This window comes from Electrona antarctica (assembly GCF_951216825.1).
Source record: "Electrona antarctica genome assembly, chromosome: 23".
Lineage (NCBI taxonomy): Eukaryota > Metazoa > Chordata > Actinopteri > Myctophiformes > Myctophidae > Electrona > Electrona antarctica.
In genome coordinates, this window is record NC_136804.1 from 37,904,066 (window position 1) to 37,925,680 (window position 21,615).

Genomic DNA, 21,615 nt, shown 5'->3' on the forward strand with positions numbered 1-21,615 from the left:
GCTTTTTCAGAAAGGAAGGATGTAGAAGACATTTTTAGAATCTGATCTCAGGTCTAAATGGGTTTCCGTACCTGTATGGTGACCTGCAGGTCGGCGCGGTCCGGTCCCGTCCTCACGGAGGTGAAGTTGATGAAGTGTGGGTCAGGGTGGTAGGTCATGTGGACCGGGCACGGCAGGATCTGATTGGCTACCTTCAGGGACACCGACACGCTACTGGACGATTCACCGGCGGGTTGTTCTGCCGGAGGCGAGACGTACCACAGAGTCTAACGGTGACGAATAACAACGACAGAAATGATGTCAAGGGGTGTGTGTATGTGTGTGTGTGTGTGTGTGTGTGTGTGTGTGTGTGTGTGTGTGTAACACCCACCTCCATGGGTGTGTGTGTGGGACGGGTGTGTGTAACAGTCACCTCATTGGGTGTGTGTGTGGGACGGGTGTGTGTAACAGTCACCTCATTGGGTGTGTGTGTGGGACGGGTGTGTGTAACAGTCACCTCATTGGGTGTGTGTGTGCGTGGGACGGGTGTGTGTAACAGTCACCTCATTGGGTGTGTGTGTGCGTGGGACGGGTGTGTGTAACAGTCACCTCCATGGGTGTGTGTGTGGGACGGGTGTGTGTAACAGTCACCTCCATGGGTGTGTGTGTGGGACGGGTGTGTGTAACAGTCACCTCCATGGGTGTGTGTGTGGGACGGGTGTGTGTAACAGTCACCTCCATGGGTGTGTGTGTGGGACGGGTGTGTGCATGGGACGGGTGTGTGTAACAGTCACCTCCATGGGTGTGTGCGTGGGACGGGTGTGTGTAACAGTCACCTCCATGGGTGTGTGCGTGGGACGGGTGTGTGTAACAGTCACCTCATTGGGTGTGTGTGTGGGACGGGTGTGTGTAACAGTCACCTCATTGGGTGTGTGTGTGGGACGGGTGTGTGTAACAGTCACCTCATTGGGTGTGTGCGTGGGACGGGTGTGTGTAACAGTCACCTCATTGGGTGTGTGCGTGGGGCGGGTGTGTGTGTGGGACGGGTGTGTGTAACAGTCACCTCATTGGGTGTGTGTGTGGGACGGGTGACTTCGTGGCCGTGGATCAGGTCCTCCACAAACTCCAGGTTGGAACCCTCCATGGTGATGTTCCTGTTCCCACTGAGGAGAAAATGGTAAATGGTGCATTTATATTTCATATAGCGCTGTTTATCCAAAGCGTTTTACATACGGTAGATTGTGCATTACATTCGCACGCACCCACACACGCACCCACGCACGCACGCACGCACGCACGCACGCACGCATGCACGCACGCACGGCTTTAGATTGTGCATTGCATTCACACATTCACACACCGAAGGCCATGCAAGGCACCAACCTGCACATCAGGAGCAATTAGGGGTTCAGAGTCTTGCTCAAGGACACTTGGACACTATCTCTGGGGGAGCCCACAGGGATCGAACTGGCAACCTCACGGTTCCCATCCGGCCTCTCTACCGCTGAGCCACTGCCACCCGTTCATACACGGCATGTGTATGAACGTGACGTAGACTCGTAGAGAATCCATTTGCCCATAAAGTACCTACCCGGCACAGGTAGTGCCTGGTACGGTACGGTACGGTACGGTACGGTGCGGTGCGGTGCGGTGCGGTACGGTACGGTGCGGTACGGTACGGTGCGGTGCGGTGCGGTACGGTACGGTACGGTACGGTACGGTACGGTACGGTGTGGTACGGTACGGTACGGTGCGGTGCGGTACAGTACAGTACTTTATGTAGACTTAGATAGCATTTTATACAGACTTATAGCAAGTTACGTAGAGAGCACTAGAATTGCGTTTTATGTAGAACTTTATAGTATATATGTGTATAGTATAGTATATTATATATGTATAGTATATATGTGAAGTTTCATTATATAGATACTCCACTGTTACGTTCTTAGCTTACGCATGTTTCATGATAACTACTTTTTATGTATGTGATGTATGCCATGCTTTTTGTTCTTGCTTAATGTAAATCACTCTGGATTGACCCATTTTGACCTGGGAACGATTCTATTAATGTCGTTCTTCGATTTTTCAAAAATAGCAGACAATTTTTTCAATAGCTAAAGCATAACATAATGCTTACACCAAAAGGGGTTCCCGCCCAAAATGGGTTAAGAGCGTCTGCTAAATGCCTAAATTGTAAATTGTAGTACGGTACGGTACGGTACGGTACGGTACGGTACGGTACAGTACGGTACGGTACAGTACAGTACGGTACGGTACGGTACAGTACAGTAGAAGTACAGTACCTACCTGGCCCAGCTGGTGTCCGGTGTGATGCTGCCACAGACGGGTGAGGAGCGGTAGGTGACGCTGGCGTGGCCGTGGCAGCTGCCATCGGCCAGGACGGCACAGATCTGGACCAGGCCTTTGTCGGCCGCGGGGATGTCGAACACCAGGCCGAGCCCCGACTTGTTACGCACAGCAGACCTGGAAATAAAATATACTGAAGTTGTTTTGCTTATACTTATCTAACTATACAAATGCACCACGTCTGTCTGTCTGTCTGTCTGTCTGTCTGTCTGTGTCTGTCTGTGTCTGTGTGTCTGTCTGTCTGTCTGTCTGTCTGTCTGTCTGTACGGTTGTAATCCACGTTAACTCGAGACCCGTTTGCCCGTTCAAATTTGACAGACGCGTTCCACTTATAGGGACTTAGGGCGAAGAAGAACTCACTCTTTTGCACTGCAGTCCATGTCTCGGTGGAAGCGGACCCTGGTCACATGACCGAGGTTACGGCCGGTCATCAGGACATCGTTTCTGCCGTGGAACGACACCTCACTGGGAGAGATGGACGAGATGTGTGGTTCCTAGCAGGCACACGCACGCACGCACACACACACACACAGCCACGCACACACACGCACACAGCCGCACGCACGCACGCACGCACGCACGCACGCACGCACGCACGCACGCAGGCAGGCACGCACACACGGTTGGTGTTCGGTTCTTTTGGGCCATCAGTACAATTCATGGGTATAAAATCAGTAAAAGTCATGGGTATAAAAAGTTATTATAAATAACGGGAACTGTGGGGTATTTCATACTATTTCATATTGTCTATTTCATACTTTTCCTATTTTTATAATCTCATAGTTACATAATACGTTTCATTGTAATGATGTTTCATGATTTGTGTAATTGATGAAAGTGCTTTGCGCATGCGCGACTGCGCAGGTAACTCATATGTGTCTGATTGTGGCGTTCATTCATTTATCTACAATCCATTGACAGGAGCACACTGCCCGTTGGTATGTAACAACCTGTAACATAGTGTTTGATATAAGCTACTGGTCACTGATGCATGTTAGCAGTGTAAAAAGCATTTGTGTAATTGATTGTGAACATTTACCACACTGTCCGCGTTGATACAAAGATAAATGATTATTAAGCGACGCATGGCGTGCAGTGAGAACGCTCTGGCTTTAATTATATGCTGCAGCCTGGCTAGCGTTTGGCTATCAATGTTAGCCATGGCCAACGCTGGCTGTTCTAAACAAGTTTACTCTGTCAACCAACGTAGCGGACTGTAGTGTGGTAAATGGTGGAAGAGTTGTGAGGTTTATACGTCCATGAAGAGTCACGTTGGTATTAACACACGGACTCTGTGCCATAGTAATATTGAAGCACCGCGCCGGCCGGCACGAGTGTTAGTGAGTGAGATGCTGTGTCTGTTCTGCGCAGGCAACCAAGTGAAATGCATTCTGGTTAATGTAGTTAAGGCTAGATTCCAGCCCGCTGTAGTAACAGTTAGAGAAGCTGCTACATTATGTTTGCTTTATTGAATATATTCCATGTACATGATGTGTATATATATATATCTATGTGTATGATTGAGTATGTACTGCATAGTGTATATTCAGGGAGTACATATTTATTATGCAGTTTGTTATATCAGTAGTGAGAGGAGCTGTGAAACAATGTTTGCATTTATATTCAGCAGTTATATTCAGTGAGAGTGAGTGAATATATTTTAAGAGTATGTTGTAATATTGTATTGTTAATTATTGCATTCTATATTCAAAAGAGTATATTTGTGATTGTAATACAGTGTTATTTTCTTTGATTCTCCAGGTTTATTACCTGTGTACATTGGTCAGGCCCTACCTGTGGTCAATAAATGAGAAACACGAGTAATGACAATGTGTGCTGCCTGTCACTAGCCCCTTCGGAGGGCTTCAACCCTAAAACTCCGAACAGTAATAAACCATGGCCCGGCTACTCGAAGAGAAGTGGACCGGATAACCTGCCAATCAAACCAAGTGGCCTGCCAGTCATACTCCATGACCTGGCAGTCATAAACTAAGGCCCGGCTACTCAAAGAAAAGTGGACCGGAAAACCTTAACTCATTCACTGCCATTGCAATCAAGCTACAGCCCATCCATACAACCTGCAACCTGCTAGCTAAAGAGACAACTTTAACAAGATGGCAGAAGAGGAGAAAATGGAGAAGCTAAAGCAGAAGCGCTCAGCAGCCCAGACTGCATTCACCAAGAGAGCTAACTATCTCATCTCCAGAGCGAACGCACTGGGAGAAAGTGATCTAATAGGTGAGTGGAGGAACTTCAAAGTAGAACATACCAAAGTCACAGACGCTGGATTTGAATATGCCATGGCCCTACGAGAATCAAACAATGAAGAGGCCATGAAAAAGGCGGATCAAGTCGACGACAAAACAGCGGAATGTGACCGTAAGTTCGATGAAGTTGAACACCTCGTCCTGGATGGCTTCTGGACCAGGTTTGCTGAGGAGCACATCTCCACCCTCGCCAAAGAGGCTGACTCCGCCCTGGATCAGGCCGAAGCAGCCGACTACATGAAGCTGACTAGGATGGAGCGCGAACTGCAGAATAAGAACCTAGAGCGGGAGGTCTACGAGGTCAACAAACTGGTCGATGAGTGGACTGGCATGATCCCTCTAGCCAAGTTAACGGAGTCAAGAGACCGTAGCAGGAAGCTGAGGAAGCGACAAGAGAGACTGTGGGATAGGTGGGCGTGGCGACGCAATGCATGGTCTGACAACGAAGAGGAGCAGCAAGGACAGACAGGGCCAGATGTTGCGGTGAAGGGAGAGCAAGCCACGACAGCTAGTTCTCACCCTGTCTCTAACCTGTTCCGCCCCATAGACGGTCAAACCCCTGTAGGCGGAGTCCGGCATGGCTCACCCAGCATACCCCACAATCTCAGCTATGGCGTATTTCCACATGCTGCAAGCACACCGCTGCAAGTTCAAGGTGCTTCCGGCATGTACCCAGGGTCTTACAGCTTCAAGCCCCAGATTACTCTAGAACGAGCACGCCTGCCCACATTTTCCGGTAACATGAGAGACTACTACCGCTGGAAAGCTGAATGGAATGACCTTCAACAGCTGGGAAACCCTCATGGGTTGGAAAATGTGAGGAAGTTCCATCTTCTAGGCAGCCTAGATGACAAAGTCAAGAGAGACCTCGTGCTGTCCAGCTGTGGATCTGCTAACGACGTGTTCAGGCTCCTAGACAACAAGTACGGTAACAAGCCGAAGATAGTGCTGCTTATCTGTAAGGAAGTACATGGACTGTCTCCCGTTACGGGAAACCACCCGAGAAAGACAATCGAACTGATTCAGTCTGTAGAGAGAGCTCTTCATGATCTCCAAGTCCTGGGAGAAGAAGATGCCGTGAAGAATCGGGTGGTGACGCAGTCGATCGAGAGTAAGCTGCCCGACTCCATGAAAGAAAAGTGGATTGCTCATAAGAACGACCCTGCAAGTGGCTTTTCACCCAGAAACCACTTTGATTATCTACTGCAGTACCTGAAGAGACAAGAGGACATTCTTGAGGAGTTGGATCAACTGCAGACCTGCTCAGTAAACTATCTTGAGCAGTCACACAACAAGAATAAAGAAAGGCAGGCTTTCACTAAAGCCACGTCGAGGGACAACCAAGAGGGTTCTCAACCAAGCTCATGCATCGCATGTGGGGACGAAAAGCATGCAGGTAGACTGTTTGCCTGCAAAGCCTTCAGAAAGCTCAACCTATCAAGCAAGAAATCTCTGCTGGAGAAGGCAGGAGCATGCTTCAAGTGCTTACTCCTCCATGATGAAGATGGCAGTTGCACTCAAAGGTTTCTCTGCTCTAAGGAAGACTGTCAAAATAAAGAGTCCTCAGACCACAACTATTTGCTCTGTCCGATGCCACAGACCAAGTATACGGACAATAAGAGTGAAGAGCCAAGCAATGGAAAAGTGGAGAAGAAAGGATTCGGACTGACAAACAAACAAGAGGAGCTCCTTGCCAAACTCTCACCAGAGCTGAAAGCGGAGTTCAAGGAAGCCTTCTCAAACAAGATCTCAACTACAGTGTGCACCGGCAGTGAGCCAAAAGAGTACCCTGTCATAATGATGCTTCTAGATGTGACAACGAACTCAGGCCAACTAGTCGGTACACTGATTGACCTCGCGTCAGATACCAATTACATCTCTAACAACGCCGCTGAACGTCTCAAGCTAAAGGGCGAGAGCATCAAGTTGATTGTCCAAGGAGTCGGAGGGATGGAGAAGACGGTTGCTACCAAAAGGTACACCCTACGGCTAAGAGTAAAAACTCCCGAAGGTATAGTGGTGGAGCACAAGCTCCTCTGTTACGGCTTGGAGAACATCGCAAAGGTGAACCAGGCAGTCACACCACAGCAACTGCTGAAATTCTTTCCAGACATCCCGACCAATGACTTGGTCCGCCCAGAGAAGATCGACCTGCTAATAAGTCACAGGGAAGGTCGCCTTGTCCCACAGCCAATTAAAGTAGAGGGAGACCTCGTCCTCTGGGACGGACCTCTCGGAAAGACGGTCGGTGGGACTCATCCTGACCTCTTCGAGGAGATAGACCTAGCAGTGCATAGGTCTGAAACTCACTTCGCAAGGTCACTAAGAACAACTTCGAAGGTGTACAGAGAAGTCCTCGTGGACCCGACTGGACCTAGCGAAGCCTTGGTCAAAGAGGACGACCTCGAGACATTGGAAAGGAGCACCAAAGGAGTCGAAGAGAGCTTGAAGGCTGGAGAGAGCTTGAAGGCTGGAGGCTTCTCCCTTAAACCGTTCGTCTTGACAGACCAAAGTGGGAGGTCAGAAAAGCCGCTCGTCTTGACAGACCAAAGTGGGAGGTCAGGAAAGCCGATCGTCTTGACAGACCAAAATGGGAGGTCAGAAACTGCAAACGACTCCAGTAACAGTAAGAAGACCGTGTTTGCGACCAAGACTCTGGTGTTACCCAACCAGTTGTTCGACGAAGGAAGCAAAGCTGAATGGCCTGTGAAGATGGTCTGCGAAATTGTGACCAAAGTCGCTGATGACGTAAAAAAGCTGAAGAGAAAAGAACTCTCAGCTGAAGTCACCAGGGCTCAGTCACAAAAGGTCTCAAGCTCCAGCATCACTGACATCTGTAAATGCTTCGTAAAGTCTGAGCTGCAGTCACCGACAAAAGACCAAAGTGCAACTCAAGTGGCAGAAAGACAGGAGAGGAAACTTGGGGGCGTGGATCTCTCGCGCCTAGTCAATCCCAAGCAATCCAAATACCACGCCTCTGATCCAGCAAAGTGGGAGGCAAGAGGCTCTGAGCTGTCTGCAAAAAGGGGATCAGTAGCCGTCCAATACCTCGAGTGGCAGTGGGACATCCATCCTCGTGTCACACTCATCAAAGGAATTCTTAAAAGCCTCAACGGAACGACGGCTGCCAACTTGACCAACGAGCAACCCATCGACACCAAGGTACAAGTGGCACCGAACAGTGAGGACTGTCAAGGTTGGAGATCTGGTCTGAGTCGCAGACCAGAACGTCGTGAGAGGACAGTTCCAGCTCGGCCGAATCGTCATCACGTATCCAGACAAGACGGGGGTGGTCCGGCATCCGCCTGGGCCTTCCGGCCCCTCTTGTATCCAGAGCCCGGGGGAAGGACTCTAAAGACTCTATCCTGCCTTCGACCATCGTCCTTCGCAGAGAAGTGCGGAGATTGGTCGTTGGTTCCAGTCAAGACCTGCAGAAGGTATGAAAGTCCTCACCATGGGTACCCAAAGGACACTGAACTTTGTTTGTTTAGTTAGCGGGTAACCCTGGGAGGCGGCTGAGCTTTGGGGCAAACTCACACTCAGTAGGAGGCAAGGTGGTGGGGCCTACTTCCTTAGTGAGCCTTTGAGCTAATGATAACTTTAAAGACTTTCAGTTTTGTTTCTTTACATATATGCCTACAAAGGTGGACTATAAGTTGATATTCCAACTGAGAGACTCATGTAACTGTTTAGTGGCCTCCTTGGATCTAGATCAGTCGGCCAAGTGGGAGGTGTTCGGTTCTTTTGGGCCATCAGTACAATTCATGGGTATAAAATCAGTAAAAGTCATGGGTATAAAAAGTTATTATAAATAACGGGAACTGTGGGGTATTTCATACTATTTCATATTGTCTATTTCATACTTTTCCTATTTTTATAATCTCATAGTTACATAATACGTTTCATTGTAATGATGTTTCATGATTTGTGTAATTGATGAAAGTGCTTTGCGCATGCGCGACTGCGCAGGTAACTCATATGTGTCTGATTGTGGCGTTCATTCATTTATCTACAATCCATTGACAGGAGCACACTGCCCGTTGGTATGTAACAACCTGTAACATAGTGTTTGATATAAGCTACTGGTCACTGATGCATGTTAGCAGTGTAAAAAGCATTTGTGTAATTGATTGTGAACATTTACCACACTGTCCGCGTTGATACAAAGATAAATGATTATTAAGCGACGCATGGCGTGCAGTGAGAACGCTCTGGCTTTAATTATATGCTGCAGCCTGGCTAGCGTTTGGCTATCAATGTTAGCCATGGCCAACGCTGGCTGTTCTAAACAAGTTTACTCTGTCAACCAACGTAGCGGACTGTAGTGTGGTAAATGGTGGAAGAGTTGTGAGGTTTATACGTCCATGAAGAGTCACGTTGGTATTAACACACGGACTCTGTGCCATAGTAATATTGAAGCACCGCGCCGGCCGGCACGAGTGTTAGTGAGTGAGATGCTGTGTCTGTTCTGCGCAGGCAACCAAGTGAAATGCATTCTGGTTAATGTAGTTAAGGCTAGATTCCAGCCCGCTGTAGTAACAGTTAGAGAAGCTGCTACATTATGTTTGCTTTATTGAATATATTCCATGTACATGATGTGTATATATATATATCTATGTGTATGATTGAGTATGTACTGCATAGTGTATATTCAGGGAGTACATATTTATTATGCAGTTTGTTATATCAGTAGTGAGAGGAGCTGTGAAACAATGTTTGCATTTATATTCAGCAGTTATATTCAGTGAGAGTGAGTGAATATATTTTAAGAGTATGTTGTAATATTGTATTGTTAATTATTGCATTCTATATTCAAAAGAGTATATTTGTGATTGTAATACAGTGTTATTTTCTTTGATTCTCCAGGTTTATTACCTGTGTACATTGGTCAGGCCCTACCTGTGGTCAATAAATGAGAAACACGAGTAATGACAATGTGTGCTGCCTGTCACTAGCCCCTTCGGAGGGCTTCAACCCTAAAACTCCGAACAGTTGGATAAGTGAGAACATGGAAGTTGGGTTTTGTTGAAATGCTAGATTAGACAAAGTGTTGAAATCTCACCTCAGAGGATATTACTCCACATCCTGAGGTGGAAAGATACATCTGACTGACTTGTTGTTTCTGTTTGTAAAACCACGTTGGTTTCACATTGTTTTCAACGAGGGCGGCGCAAATATCAGCAATTTTAGGCATTTGTGCAACATGACTGTCTTAGAGCAGTGGTTCCCAAACTTTTTCAGGTCAAGGACCCCCAAATTGACACTAATTAGCCCCGCGGACCCCCATTAGAAAAGATATGCCAGGTAAAGATATGCCAGGTAAAAATCTTCTCTTATGGCGATAAGAGAATATTTTTACGGCTCTAGTAGTGATTCTCAAACCGTAACATTTCAAGGACCCCCAGTTTGACATGCATTAGTCTACGGACCCCCCATTAAATGGCATTTCTATCTCTGGGACCCCCCAATTTATATTGTAAAATCAATGTTAATTTAGCTCTGAGAGTGTACAAATGGCCGGACCCCACTTTGGGAACCCGTTTTAAAGTATTGTACAGTGACAACTAAAGTCTCTGTAATGTTTATGTTGTACTATTACTAAGAAAAAAACATTAAACGATCTAAAATAAAGGGATTTAAGATCATTAAAGCTGGGCTGTTGCCCTGAGTCCAGTGCATTCTGTCAACTTCCGGTCCAGGACTTTGTCACCCTTCGCCAATAGAAGTCTATGTAGTGAAGCCCCTTGAAGTGAACGGAGTTGTCGTATTTCAATGGCTCTGCTGTGAATGTAGCATTTTGTTATTTATGTTTTACTCCTCTGTAATGTCATGTTGACACCACGGTTACCATGGTTACCAAACCTTTTAGCTCAAGACGCCAGAAAAAGACATTATAGGCCTAAGATGTTTGCACCGGCCGGGACCCAGTGGTGGAAAAAGTACTCAATTGTTTTACTTAAGTAAAAGTACCCATACTGCAATTTAGAACGACTTCGTCACAAGTAAAAGTACGGAATTGAAAATGTACTTGAGTAAAAGTACAAAAGTATCGGCATCAAAATGTACTTAAAGTACTAAAAGTCATTGTGCAGAATGTGCCATTTCACAAGTTCAAAATGTGTACAAAATCTATTGAAAATAGCTGATCTACCAGCTCACAATGCGTCGCAACGCGACGCATTGTGAGCTTGTAGATCAGCTATTTTCAAATGGCCGCAATGTATAGGGTTGAAGTGGTTAATGTATGTTGTAATGTATGGAGATTATGTATGTAAAATCTCCAAAGTAACTAGTAACTAAAGTTTTCAAATAATTGTAGTGAAGTAAAAGTACACATTTTGGCTCTGAGATGTATAGTGGAGTAGAAGTAAAAGTATTGAAAATCGGAAATACTCAAAGTAAAGTACAAATACCTCAAAATTGTACAGTACTTAAGTAAAAGTACACCACTGCCGGGACCTAAACTGGTGAACAGCAGGTGAGGTAAAAACAAAGTATAAAGTATGATCTTCTTGGTGGACTTACTGTGTCGTCCATTCCTGACTCAGACATCTGACACACAGCGTCCTGTCGGGTGGAAGTGAGAAGAGGAAGCGGTTGGTGAAAGGAAGAAGCAAGCAGGAACCATACGATGAGACTGAAACCCAATATAGTGGAGCGTTCTACCGTTTGAAGCTATGATTATGTATACCAGGGGTGGGCAACTTTGTCGATGGAGAGGGCCGCTATATTTCCACACTCACTCCCCAGGGCCATATATTACTGTCGTAGCAAAAATAGCCGATCTACAAGCTCAAAACGCGTCGCGCTGCGACACGTTTTGAGCTTGTAGATCGGCTATTTTTTGCTATATTCGAATTGAAATGTTGAATTATTTGTTGCTATTTTTGAATTGGAATCCTGAAAATTTGTATGTAATTTCAAATGCATTTAATTATACTATATGCATTTAATAATGAGCTACTAATTTAGTAATAACAGCGGGTCATGTTTTGCATGTTGTGGAATAGTAACAATATTATATCAGTATTCTGACATTAACCTGAGAGCCACATTAAGTGAAGGTGGGGGCCGCATGTGGCCCCCGGGCCGCCAGTTGCCCACCCCTGATGTATACTATAGTATGCCATGACGACAAAACTAACAAAAAAACAAACATACCGTCTGTTAAGCCAGGTGGTTCTCAACGTTTTTGGCCGGGGACCCCCAGAAATGCTTTGGCCATGTCTCGTGACCCCCGCCCCGCCCCCCTCCCCACCCCCAATACAAATTGACCGCTACAATAACCACAATAATAGTGAAAATACATCATGAATAAATACTGAAACCGGATATAATCATTAAGGAAAGTTTATGCATGTACTATGTGTACTATGTAAACTCTTCATTTCTCTTTTCCAGCCATTCAGTTGCAAATTATAATAATAATTGAAAATAATTTGGGGACCCCCCAAAATAATTTGGCGACCCCCCGGGGGGTCGCGACCCACGGGTTGAGAACCCCTGTGTTAACCCATTTAGACCTAAGGACGATTCTACAAAATAACGCCGTCTAAATCATGACAGTTTTCTGAAAAACGTGTTTCTATGTCAGTGGTGCTCAAACAATGTTCATGTCAAGGACCCCCAAAAATATATGTAATCGGCCGCCGACCCCCATCTGAAAATGTGTTGTTCCAGGGGACCCCCCCCACCCCCCCCCCCCCCCCCCCCCCCAACGAGAGGTCATCAGGCGGTCTCCAACCTCCTGAAGCCTTGGCCTGGACGAGAGGTCATCAGGCGGTCTCCAACCTCCTTTTTCGACCCTCGACCACTACACTCTCCAGTTGGTGGGGTCAGCTAGTGAATTGGCCGAATCACTGCTGACCCTTTCCGAACGGACCAAAGCCTTTCCCAGGGGGTCCCCAGAGGGGGTCCCCAGAGGGGGTCCCCAGCCAAAAAACATTGAGAACCCCTGGTGTAAGACAATCATGACGTGATGAATAGTTACATTAACCCATTCTAGACGGGAACCCCTTTTGGTGTTTCTAGCATGATGTTATATTTTAGCTATTGAAAAATAGCAGATCTATAAGCGAGTGGCGCTATGAGCTTGTAGATCTGCTATTTTGGAAAAATCGCGAAAATGTGCCATAAATCTTTGAATATATATTCTTTCAGAGTGAACATTTTTAACTCAAATCTTTACTTCTGGGGAGTCCCTGGAACAACATATTTTCAGATCGGAGTCGGCGGCCAAATACATATAGTTTTTTGGGGTCCTTGACATGAAATATTGAGCACCACTGATACAGAAACATGAGGTATTTCAGAAAACTGTCATGATTTAGAAGACATTTTTAACATTTCGACGTCAGGCCTAAAATGGGTTAACAGCTATAATGACGTGATGTATAGATAGTTACATTAACAGCCAGGTTGGTCCAGGAACAGGTGTTGTCGCTCCAGCCACACCCAGCCCAGCCCATGCACTGATGACACCTGAGGAGAGAACAACCAATCAGTGACGACACCTGAGGAGGGGACAACCAATCAGTGACGACACCTGAGGAGAGGACAACCAATCAGTGATGACACCTGAGGAGATAACAACCAATCAGTGATGACACCTGAGGAGAGAACAACCAATCAGTGATGACACCTGAGGAGGGGACAACCAATCAGTGACGACACCTGAGGAGAGAACAACCAATCAGTGACGACCCCTGAGGTCTCATTCACACGTATCAAACACCATCAAACAAATGTTTGGTCATTTTTTTTAGGCCACCACAAGGCTTTTCCAATGGGAGTCACATGGTTAATTGACCAAACATTTGTGTTTGATTGCTGATCAAACACAAAATGTTTGGTCAAACCATGTGACACCCATTGGGAAAGCATTGTGGTGGCCTAAAAAAACAAAAAAATTACCAAACATTTGTTTGATAGGTGTGAATGAGGCCTGAGGAGAGAACACATGCAAATACACCAATCTAAATAATCCAAGATCATCATATCACTCATAACGCATAAGCCTGCAAGTGGTTACACACCGGCATTCCGAATCCTGCTATTCCGACGCATCGCATTCCAACAAGCGAGTGCCGAATGGCCTTCGCGTTTGAGAAAATGGTCACGTCCCCCCTCTTGTAATTGGCAGCAAATTTTGATTTTAGTTTTAGTCATAGTCTTTTGAATAGTTTTCATTTAGTTTTAGTCACATTTTAGTCACCTGGAATGTGTTAGTGTTAGTCTAGTTTTAGTCGGCTAAATGTCATGAGATTTTAGTCGACTAAATCTACAGTTGATTTAGTCGACTAAAATGTATTTTGGTGGGCCTTGATGCCGTCGCAATGACTGATTTTACACTTGCTGAAAATAAAACAAATAGCCGAGAGCTTGTAGATCGGCTATTTTCAGTATGCAACCAAGTGTAAAATGACTTATACTGGATCTCTTGTCCACTAGTAGTCCCTTCCTAACATTTGAGTCTAGTTTTTATTTGTTGACAAAATCGACAGTATATTTGGTCTTAGTTTTAGTCATCATAGCTCAGTTTTCATTTAGTTTCCATTTCGTTTTTTTGTCTGTGGAAAAAGGTAGTCGACGGACATTTTTCGTCTTAGTTTTAGTCGACGAAAACAACACTGTGACTCACAGGAGCGAAGTAGGAGGTCCAGTGATGTCCGAACAGTTGGTCAGCTTCAGTCTCTCTTCTAGACGAGTCTGGGCCGTCTTCCCCAGGTGAACCGTGACGGTGAACTTCAGCCCTGGGAGAAAGAAATATACATATAGCCTATATCAAAAATCTAAAATCTTTTGAATATATTTTCATTTAGTTTTAGTCATGTTTTAGTTAGCCTGAAGTCCACCTATGCAGTGGCGTGCACAGACATTTAGAGGGGCAGGTGCTCAAGTTAAAAAAGGGCACCTTGTGCAGCGCGTGGAACCGGCCAGTTGCCTTAATCTATTTTGGGCGGGAACCCCTTTTGGTGTTAGCATTATGTTATGCTTTAGCTATTGAAAAATAGCAGATCTACAAGCTCGTAGCGCGCCACCGAGTTGCGCGCTACGAGCTTGTAGGTCTGCTATTTTTTAAAAATCAAAAAAAAAAAAAGAAATAAAGTTTTTTTTTCTTCTTTTTTTTTTTAAAGGGCACATTGCCAAAAGGGCAGGGGGTGCTCTAGCACCCCCTAGTGTCTATCTGTGCACGCCACTGCACCTATGCTTTCTATGGCATAGGCAGCTCCCGGCAGGATCCGCCGGGAGAATCTAGACACAGCTGTGCGACATGAGACTAATTAATTAGAGCGACAGAGAGAGAGAGGAGTGTGTGTGTGTGTGTGTGTGTGTGTGTGTGTGTGTGTGTGTGTGTGTGTGTGTGTGTGTGTGTGTGTGCGTCAATTTAATAAAGGTGCAGACGATCAGAAATCAGCAGAGAGTGATCGACGTTTGCGCTACTCTATGCCGTATTGAAGACTCGGTCCCAGACTTTTTTTTCTCTCCCTGGAAATAAAAACGTCTGGGTTTCCGAGGCTATATTTTAGTCACCTGGAATGTTTTAGTGTTAGTCGACTAAATCTACAGTTGATTTTGTAAACAAAAATCCATTTTGGCAGGCATTGATGGCATCGTAAGGACAGATTTTACACTTGGCTGCATGCTGAAAATAGCCGATCTACAAGCTCACAGCGTGCCACGCTGCAACGTGTTGTGAGTTCAATTGTTGACAAAATTGTCAGTAAATGTATTAGTCACAGTTTTAGTCATCATGGCTAATTTTCTATTTTAGTTGTTATGTAGTTTTCGTCAGTGAAAAAAAGGGTAGTCGACGTCGACGTCGATGAAAACAACACGGCTACTGCAGGGTTTGAGGGGTCAGGGGGTCAAAGGTCACTGACCTCTGGCAGGCAGTCTGTCAGTCGCGATGAGACAGGTGCACCATGGGAACCGAGGGGCGGGGCCTCCCGGGTCACACACGTGCTCATCGGAGGTGGTCGTCGTCGTGGAGAAGGAACAGGAGAAGTCTGGCGGAGACGCGTCCGCCCCGCTCCTACTCAGATGAGCCTGGATGGTCAGGTTGATCTGACAGGACAAAAACAATGGAGGAGTTGCATCTTTATAGCGCTTTACCAAGTGCTCAAAGCGCTTTACAACGGTTCATTCATTCATTCATGAAGCGGTGAACAGTCGACGCCAGCGCCCTCACTTCACACATTCACACACCGACCGACTCAGTGGAGGCAGTGTAGGGTTCAGTGTCTTGCCCAAGGACACTTCCACATGTGGACAGTCAGGAGGAGGCGGGATTCGAACCGCCGACCCAGGGATCATTTGGACGACCTGCTCTACCCCCTTCGCCATGCATGTCTTCATTTATTATAAATATACATATAGATTATCATGGCATTCGTCAGACGTCTGGATAACAATTATCATAATACCTTGGCTTATAGGTATTTCAAAAAGACAAGATTGTAATTGACCAACACTTGATATGCTTAATTACACTGATTGGTACGTTGTCCTTATCATCAACCACCCAGCGCGAAAAAAAAGTATGTGATAATGCGAAAAAGTGTGATAAAAAAAATAATGACAAACTAATTACTACTACTAATAAAACTATAATACAACTTTATTTGCATAGCACTTTCCAAAACAAGACGAAAGTGTAACAAGCACATCAAAGTAGCCCAAAACACAAAAGAATGAACCGTATATTGAATTGTGAATCAACCAAAGTTCCATAAATACACGTTACAGAAAGTTACATTGTTACATATCGTTGCTGTCGGGAGGAAACCTCATAACTCCATCTTTGAGGTTTTTGATTTGTTTTTGGGCATAAATCAGTGCTACTGAACACCCTTTACGTCTGTGTGTTGTGTTGTTTAGAAAATATTGAAACAATGGAAAGTAGTAGAAAGTGCTTTGGACAAATAAACCTCTTAACTCCATTGGACCCTCAAACTGTCTGCTAAAACAACTAACTCCACCACCTCTCCCCCTCTCATGGAAGTAATTGCCAATATATAAAGTCACAACACCAACTCTGATGAGGCTGAATTGCTTTGTTTTTAAATATATAAGGTAATTTATGAGGTTTCCTCCCGACAGCAGAGATGTGTACGCAGATCTGTACCTGACCGTTGCTCGTCTCGACTCGATGAGAGATGATTTTATATATATTATAGTATATCTGTACCTGACCGTTGCTCTTCTCGACTCGATGAGAGATGATCTTCTGTTCTTTGGAGTCGTCGGGAATGGACAGCCACACTGGACCAGGGCATTCTTCCTCAAACGTGCAGCTGTCGATTGAATGAGAAGTCATCGTCAAGACCAAGGACAACGTTTGAATTGAATGAAAAGTCATTGTCAAGACCAAGGACAGCAAAGCAAAGCAAAGTTACTATATTTACCCAGGGTAACTGGACTAAGCATCAGATACTTGTTTACAGCCAGGCCCTGCTCATAGAACATTTCATGGTAGTGGTTCAATGCCTTGCTCAAGGGCACTTCAGCGGTGGTAATTTTAACGTGCCGGTCCGGGGATACGAACTGGCGACCTTCCGGTATCAAGACCGCTCCGCAAACCGTTCGGCCACCGTTTGTACGCGTGACAAAGATAAGACTATAGAGCGTCGCAGTCCACGCCAGGCCCAGGAAATAATTCCCAATGCATTTTTCCTCATAGACATTTAATTTATACTAGCGCTTCATTTCTGCTCCTCATCCGTCTCTCCATCAAAATATGGACGCTTTTTGGATCATATCAAGTAAAACGATAGCAAACGTAAGCTAGAAAAGTAAAGCAAACTATTTCTCCGTTTTTTTTTACGGATTGTTTCCGGGGGGTGGGTTTCAGAGTAAAAGCGGCCATGTATTTCCGGCACCCCAGAGCTCCTATATTTTGAAGGAATCCCGGTGCTGATTGTGATGAGGGACTCGGGACTCCCTCACCGACAGTCACGGAAGAGTTACTGACCTGTTTGTAGAGTCACACCATAAATAACGACCTGTAGAGAAGTGTTACTGACCTGTTTGTAGTCACACCATAAATAACGACCTGTAGAGAAGTGTTACTGACCTGTTTGTAGAGTCACACCATAAATAACGACCTGTAGTGAAGTGTTACTGACCTGTTTGTAGAGTCACACCATAAATAACGACCTGTAGAGAAGTGTTACTGACCTGTTTGTAGTCACACCATAAATAACGACCTGTAGTGAAGTGTGACTGACCTGTTTGTAGAGTCACACCATAAATAACGACCTGTAGAGAAGTGTTACTGACCTGTTTGTAGAGTCACACCATAAATAACGACCTGTAGAGAAGTGTTACTGACCTGTTTGTAGAGTCACACCATAAATAACGACCTGTAGTGAAGTGTGACTGACCTGTTTGTAGAGTCACACCATAAATAACGACCTGTAGAGAAGTGTTACTGACCTGTTTGTAGAGTCACACCATAAATAACGACCTGTAGAGACGTGTTACCGACCTGTTTGTAGAGTCACACCATAAATAACGACCTGTAGTGAAGTGTTACCGACCTGTTTGTAGAGTCACACCATAAATAACGACCTGTAGTGAAGTGTTACCGACCTGTTTGTAGAGTCACACCATAAATAACGACCTGTAGAGAAGTGTTACTGATCTGTTTGTAGAGTCACACCATAAATAACGACCTGTAGAGAAGTGTTACTGACCTGTTTGTAGAGTCACACCATAAATAACGACCTGTAGAGAAGTGTTACTGACCTGTTTGTAGAGTCACACCATAAATAACGACCTGTAGAGAAGTGTTACTGACCTGTTTGTAGAGTCACACCATAAATAACGACCTGTAGAGAAGTGTTACTGACCTGTTTGTAGAGTCACACCATAAATAACCACCTGTAGAGAAGTGTTACTGACCTGTTTGTAGAGTCACACCATAAATAACCACCTGTAGAGAAGTGTTACTGACCTGTTTGTAGAGTCACACCATAAATAACGACCTGTAGTGAAGTGTTACTGACCTGTTTGTAGAGTCACACCATAAATAACGACCTGTAGTGAAGTGTTACTGACCTGTTTGTAGAGTCACACCATAAATAACGACCTGTAGAGAAGTGTTACTGACCTGTTTGTAGAGTCACACCATAAATAACGACCTGTAGAGAAGTGTTACTGACCTGTTTGTAGTCACACCATAAATAACGACCTGTAGTGAAGTGTTACTGACCTGTTTGTAGAGTCACACCATAAATAACGACCTGTAGAGAAGTGTTACTGACCTGTTTGTAGAGTCACACCATAAATAACGACCTGTAGAGAAGTGTTACTGACCTGTTTGTAGAGTCACACCATAAATAACGACCTGTAGAGAAGTGTTACTGACCTGTTTGTAGAGTCACACCATAAATAACGACCTGTAGTGAAGTGTTACTGACCTGTTTGTAGAGTCACACCATAAATAACGACCTGTAGAGAAGTGTTACTGACCTGTTTGTAGAGTCACACCATAAATAACGACCTGTAGAGAAGTGTTACTGACCTGTTTGTAGAGTCACACCAGCCACAGTAAGGATCCCATGCAGACCAACAGGCCTTCAGGTCCATGTGCGTTTCACACTGAGATACAGGAACACGGTGCATCTGGAAAACACACACGCACACGCACGCACGCACGCACGCACGCACGCACGCACGCACGCACGCACACGGAATACATAGTTGATTCTACAAAATGTCTTCTAAATAATTACAGTTTTCTGAAAAAAAATACATGTTTCTATGTCTGTGGCCCTCAAACTGTTTCATGTCAAGGACCCCCAGAATTATTATGTAATTGGCGTGAAAGAATATACATTCAAAGATTTGCGCCACATTTTTACGATTTTTTCCTAAAAAAATTCCTGCTATTTTTCAATAGCTAAAGTATAACATATAATATGCTTAACCCATTCTGAACGGGAACCCCTTTTGGTGTTTTAAGCATTAGGTTATGCTCTAGATTTTGAAAAATACCAGATCTACAAGCTCATAGCACGGCTACGAGCTTTTAGATCTGCTATTTTTGAAAAATCATGAAAATGTGGTGAAAATCTTTGATATATATTCTTTCACAGCGAAACTTTTTAACTCACATTTTTGCTTCATGGATGGGGGGGTCCCTGGAACAACATATTTTCAGATGGGGGTCGGCGGCCAAATCAAATACATATATTTTTGGGGGTCCTTGACATGAAATAGTTTGAGAACCGCTGACATAGAAACATGGGTTTTTCAGAAAACTGTCATGATTTAGAAGACATTTGTAGGATCTGTTCTCAGGACTCAATGGGTTAAAACACCAAAAGGGGTTCCCGTCCAGAATGTTGATTGATTGATTGATTGATTGATTGAAATATTTATTTCATTATTAACAGTTTGCAGAATTACAGTACATTTCAAGCACAACTCAATACAAAGACTGTTAACTGTGAGTGGACGACCCAATAAAGCATTACACTTGTTTACAAGAGGGTCCACCATGTTCAATTCATCAAAACATTTAGAGACATATACAAATATACACTTCTATAATAGCCAAAGAACAGAACGGGAATTCAACATAAAGGAGGTAAAAAGGTAAAATAAACGTATACAGTGAGGGGGAAAAGGGGGTGGGTGCGTGACCGACCTGTGAGGGGGAAAAGGGGGTGGGTGCGTGACCGACCTGTTTCTCGAGGGGAAAAGGGGGTGGGTGCGTGACCGACCTGTTTCTAAAGGGGGTGGGTGCGTGACCGACCTGTTTCTAAAGGGGGTGGGTGCGTGACCGACCTGTTTCTAAAGGGGGTGGGTGCGTGACCGACCTGTTTCTAAAGGGGGTGGGTGCGTGACCGACCTGTTTCTAAAGGGGGTGGGTGCGTGACCGACCTGTTTCTAAAGGGGGTGGGTGCGTGACCGACCTGTTAAAAGGGGGTGGGTGCGTGACCGACCTGTTTCTGTAGATGTGAGGGGAAAAGGGGGTGGGTGCGTGACCGACCTGTTTCTAAAGGGGGTGGGTGCGTGACCGACCTGTTTCTGAGGGGAAAAGGGGGTGGGTGCGTGACCGACCTGTTAAAAGGGGGTGGGTGCGTGACCGACCTGTTTCTAAAGGGGGTGGGTGCGTGACCGACCTGTTTCTAAAGGGGGTGGGTGCGTGACCGACCTGTTTCTAAAGGGGGTGGGTGCGTGACCGACCTGTTTCTGAGGGGAAAAGGGGGTGGGTGCGTGACCGACCTGTTAAAAGGGGGTGGGTGCGTGATCGACCTGTTTCTAAAGGGGGTGGGTGCGTGACCGACCTGTTTCTCGATGGGGGAAAAGGGGGTGGGTGCGTGACCGACCTGTTTCCCAGTGAGGGGGAAAAGGGGGTGGGTGCGTGACCGACCTGTTTCCCAGTGAGGGGGAAAAGGGGGGGGGGGTGCGTGACCGACCTGTTTCTCGATGGCCACGTAGACGTGTCTACGGCTCACGGGGTCCAGCAGGATTTTGGGGAACACGTTGCGGTCGTCGGCGGTCTTGAACAGCACCCTGGGACAGGCGCTCCGGTACGCCTGGTCTACCGCCAGCTGACGCCCAGAGGGAACCAGCAAATACACACAGGACATAAATATGGTAAAATGGTGCATTTGTAATATAGCGCTTTTGCACGCACGCACGCACGCACGCACGCACGCACGCACGCACGCACGCACGCACGCACGCACGCACGCACGCACACACGCACGCACGTTATGCATGGAAGGAAGCATGAGTTCAAGTCCGTTGGATCACATTATTAGATAATTGACACAGGGGTGAAAAATGGGTTACAAAATCGTGGGATAAAAAAAAAAAAACCCACTTTGCTTTAGTTATTTTGTGATTATTTTGAACAGTTCTAAGAAAAATGCACTCATGAGGACTTTCAGGGATTGTTCTCGCTTTGGGAAATGGAACATTCAGCCAGTGTAATTATTATTATTATTATCCCGTTCTGGGCGGGAACCCCTTTTGGTGTTTTAAG

At 45.6% G+C, this 21,615-nt stretch overlaps 1 protein-coding gene across 1 annotated transcript in view; it reads right to left on the bottom strand.

Annotated features, from left to right (window-relative positions):
- The window catches only part of plxnc1 (plexin C1), a gene marked incomplete at its 5' end in the record, with an annotated part of 76,867 nt that overhangs the window by 47,068 nt on the left and 8,184 nt on the right, over positions 1 to 21,615 (bottom strand). Inside the window, 11 exons of the mRNA XM_079494797.1 lie at positions 72 to 266; positions 1,043 to 1,142; positions 2,287 to 2,463; positions 2,707 to 2,840; positions 11,139 to 11,180; positions 13,019 to 13,094; positions 14,254 to 14,365; positions 15,497 to 15,680; positions 16,804 to 16,909; positions 19,141 to 19,241; positions 21,044 to 21,178. Coding sequence (XP_079350923.1) covers positions 72 to 266; positions 1,043 to 1,142; positions 2,287 to 2,463; positions 2,707 to 2,840; positions 11,139 to 11,180; positions 13,019 to 13,094; positions 14,254 to 14,365; positions 15,497 to 15,680; positions 16,804 to 16,909; positions 19,141 to 19,241; positions 21,044 to 21,178 — 1,362 coding nt within the window. The remainder of the gene's footprint in view (positions 1 to 71; positions 267 to 1,042; positions 1,143 to 2,286; positions 2,464 to 2,706; positions 2,841 to 11,138; positions 11,181 to 13,018; positions 13,095 to 14,253; positions 14,366 to 15,496; positions 15,681 to 16,803; positions 16,910 to 19,140; positions 19,242 to 21,043; positions 21,179 to 21,615) is intronic.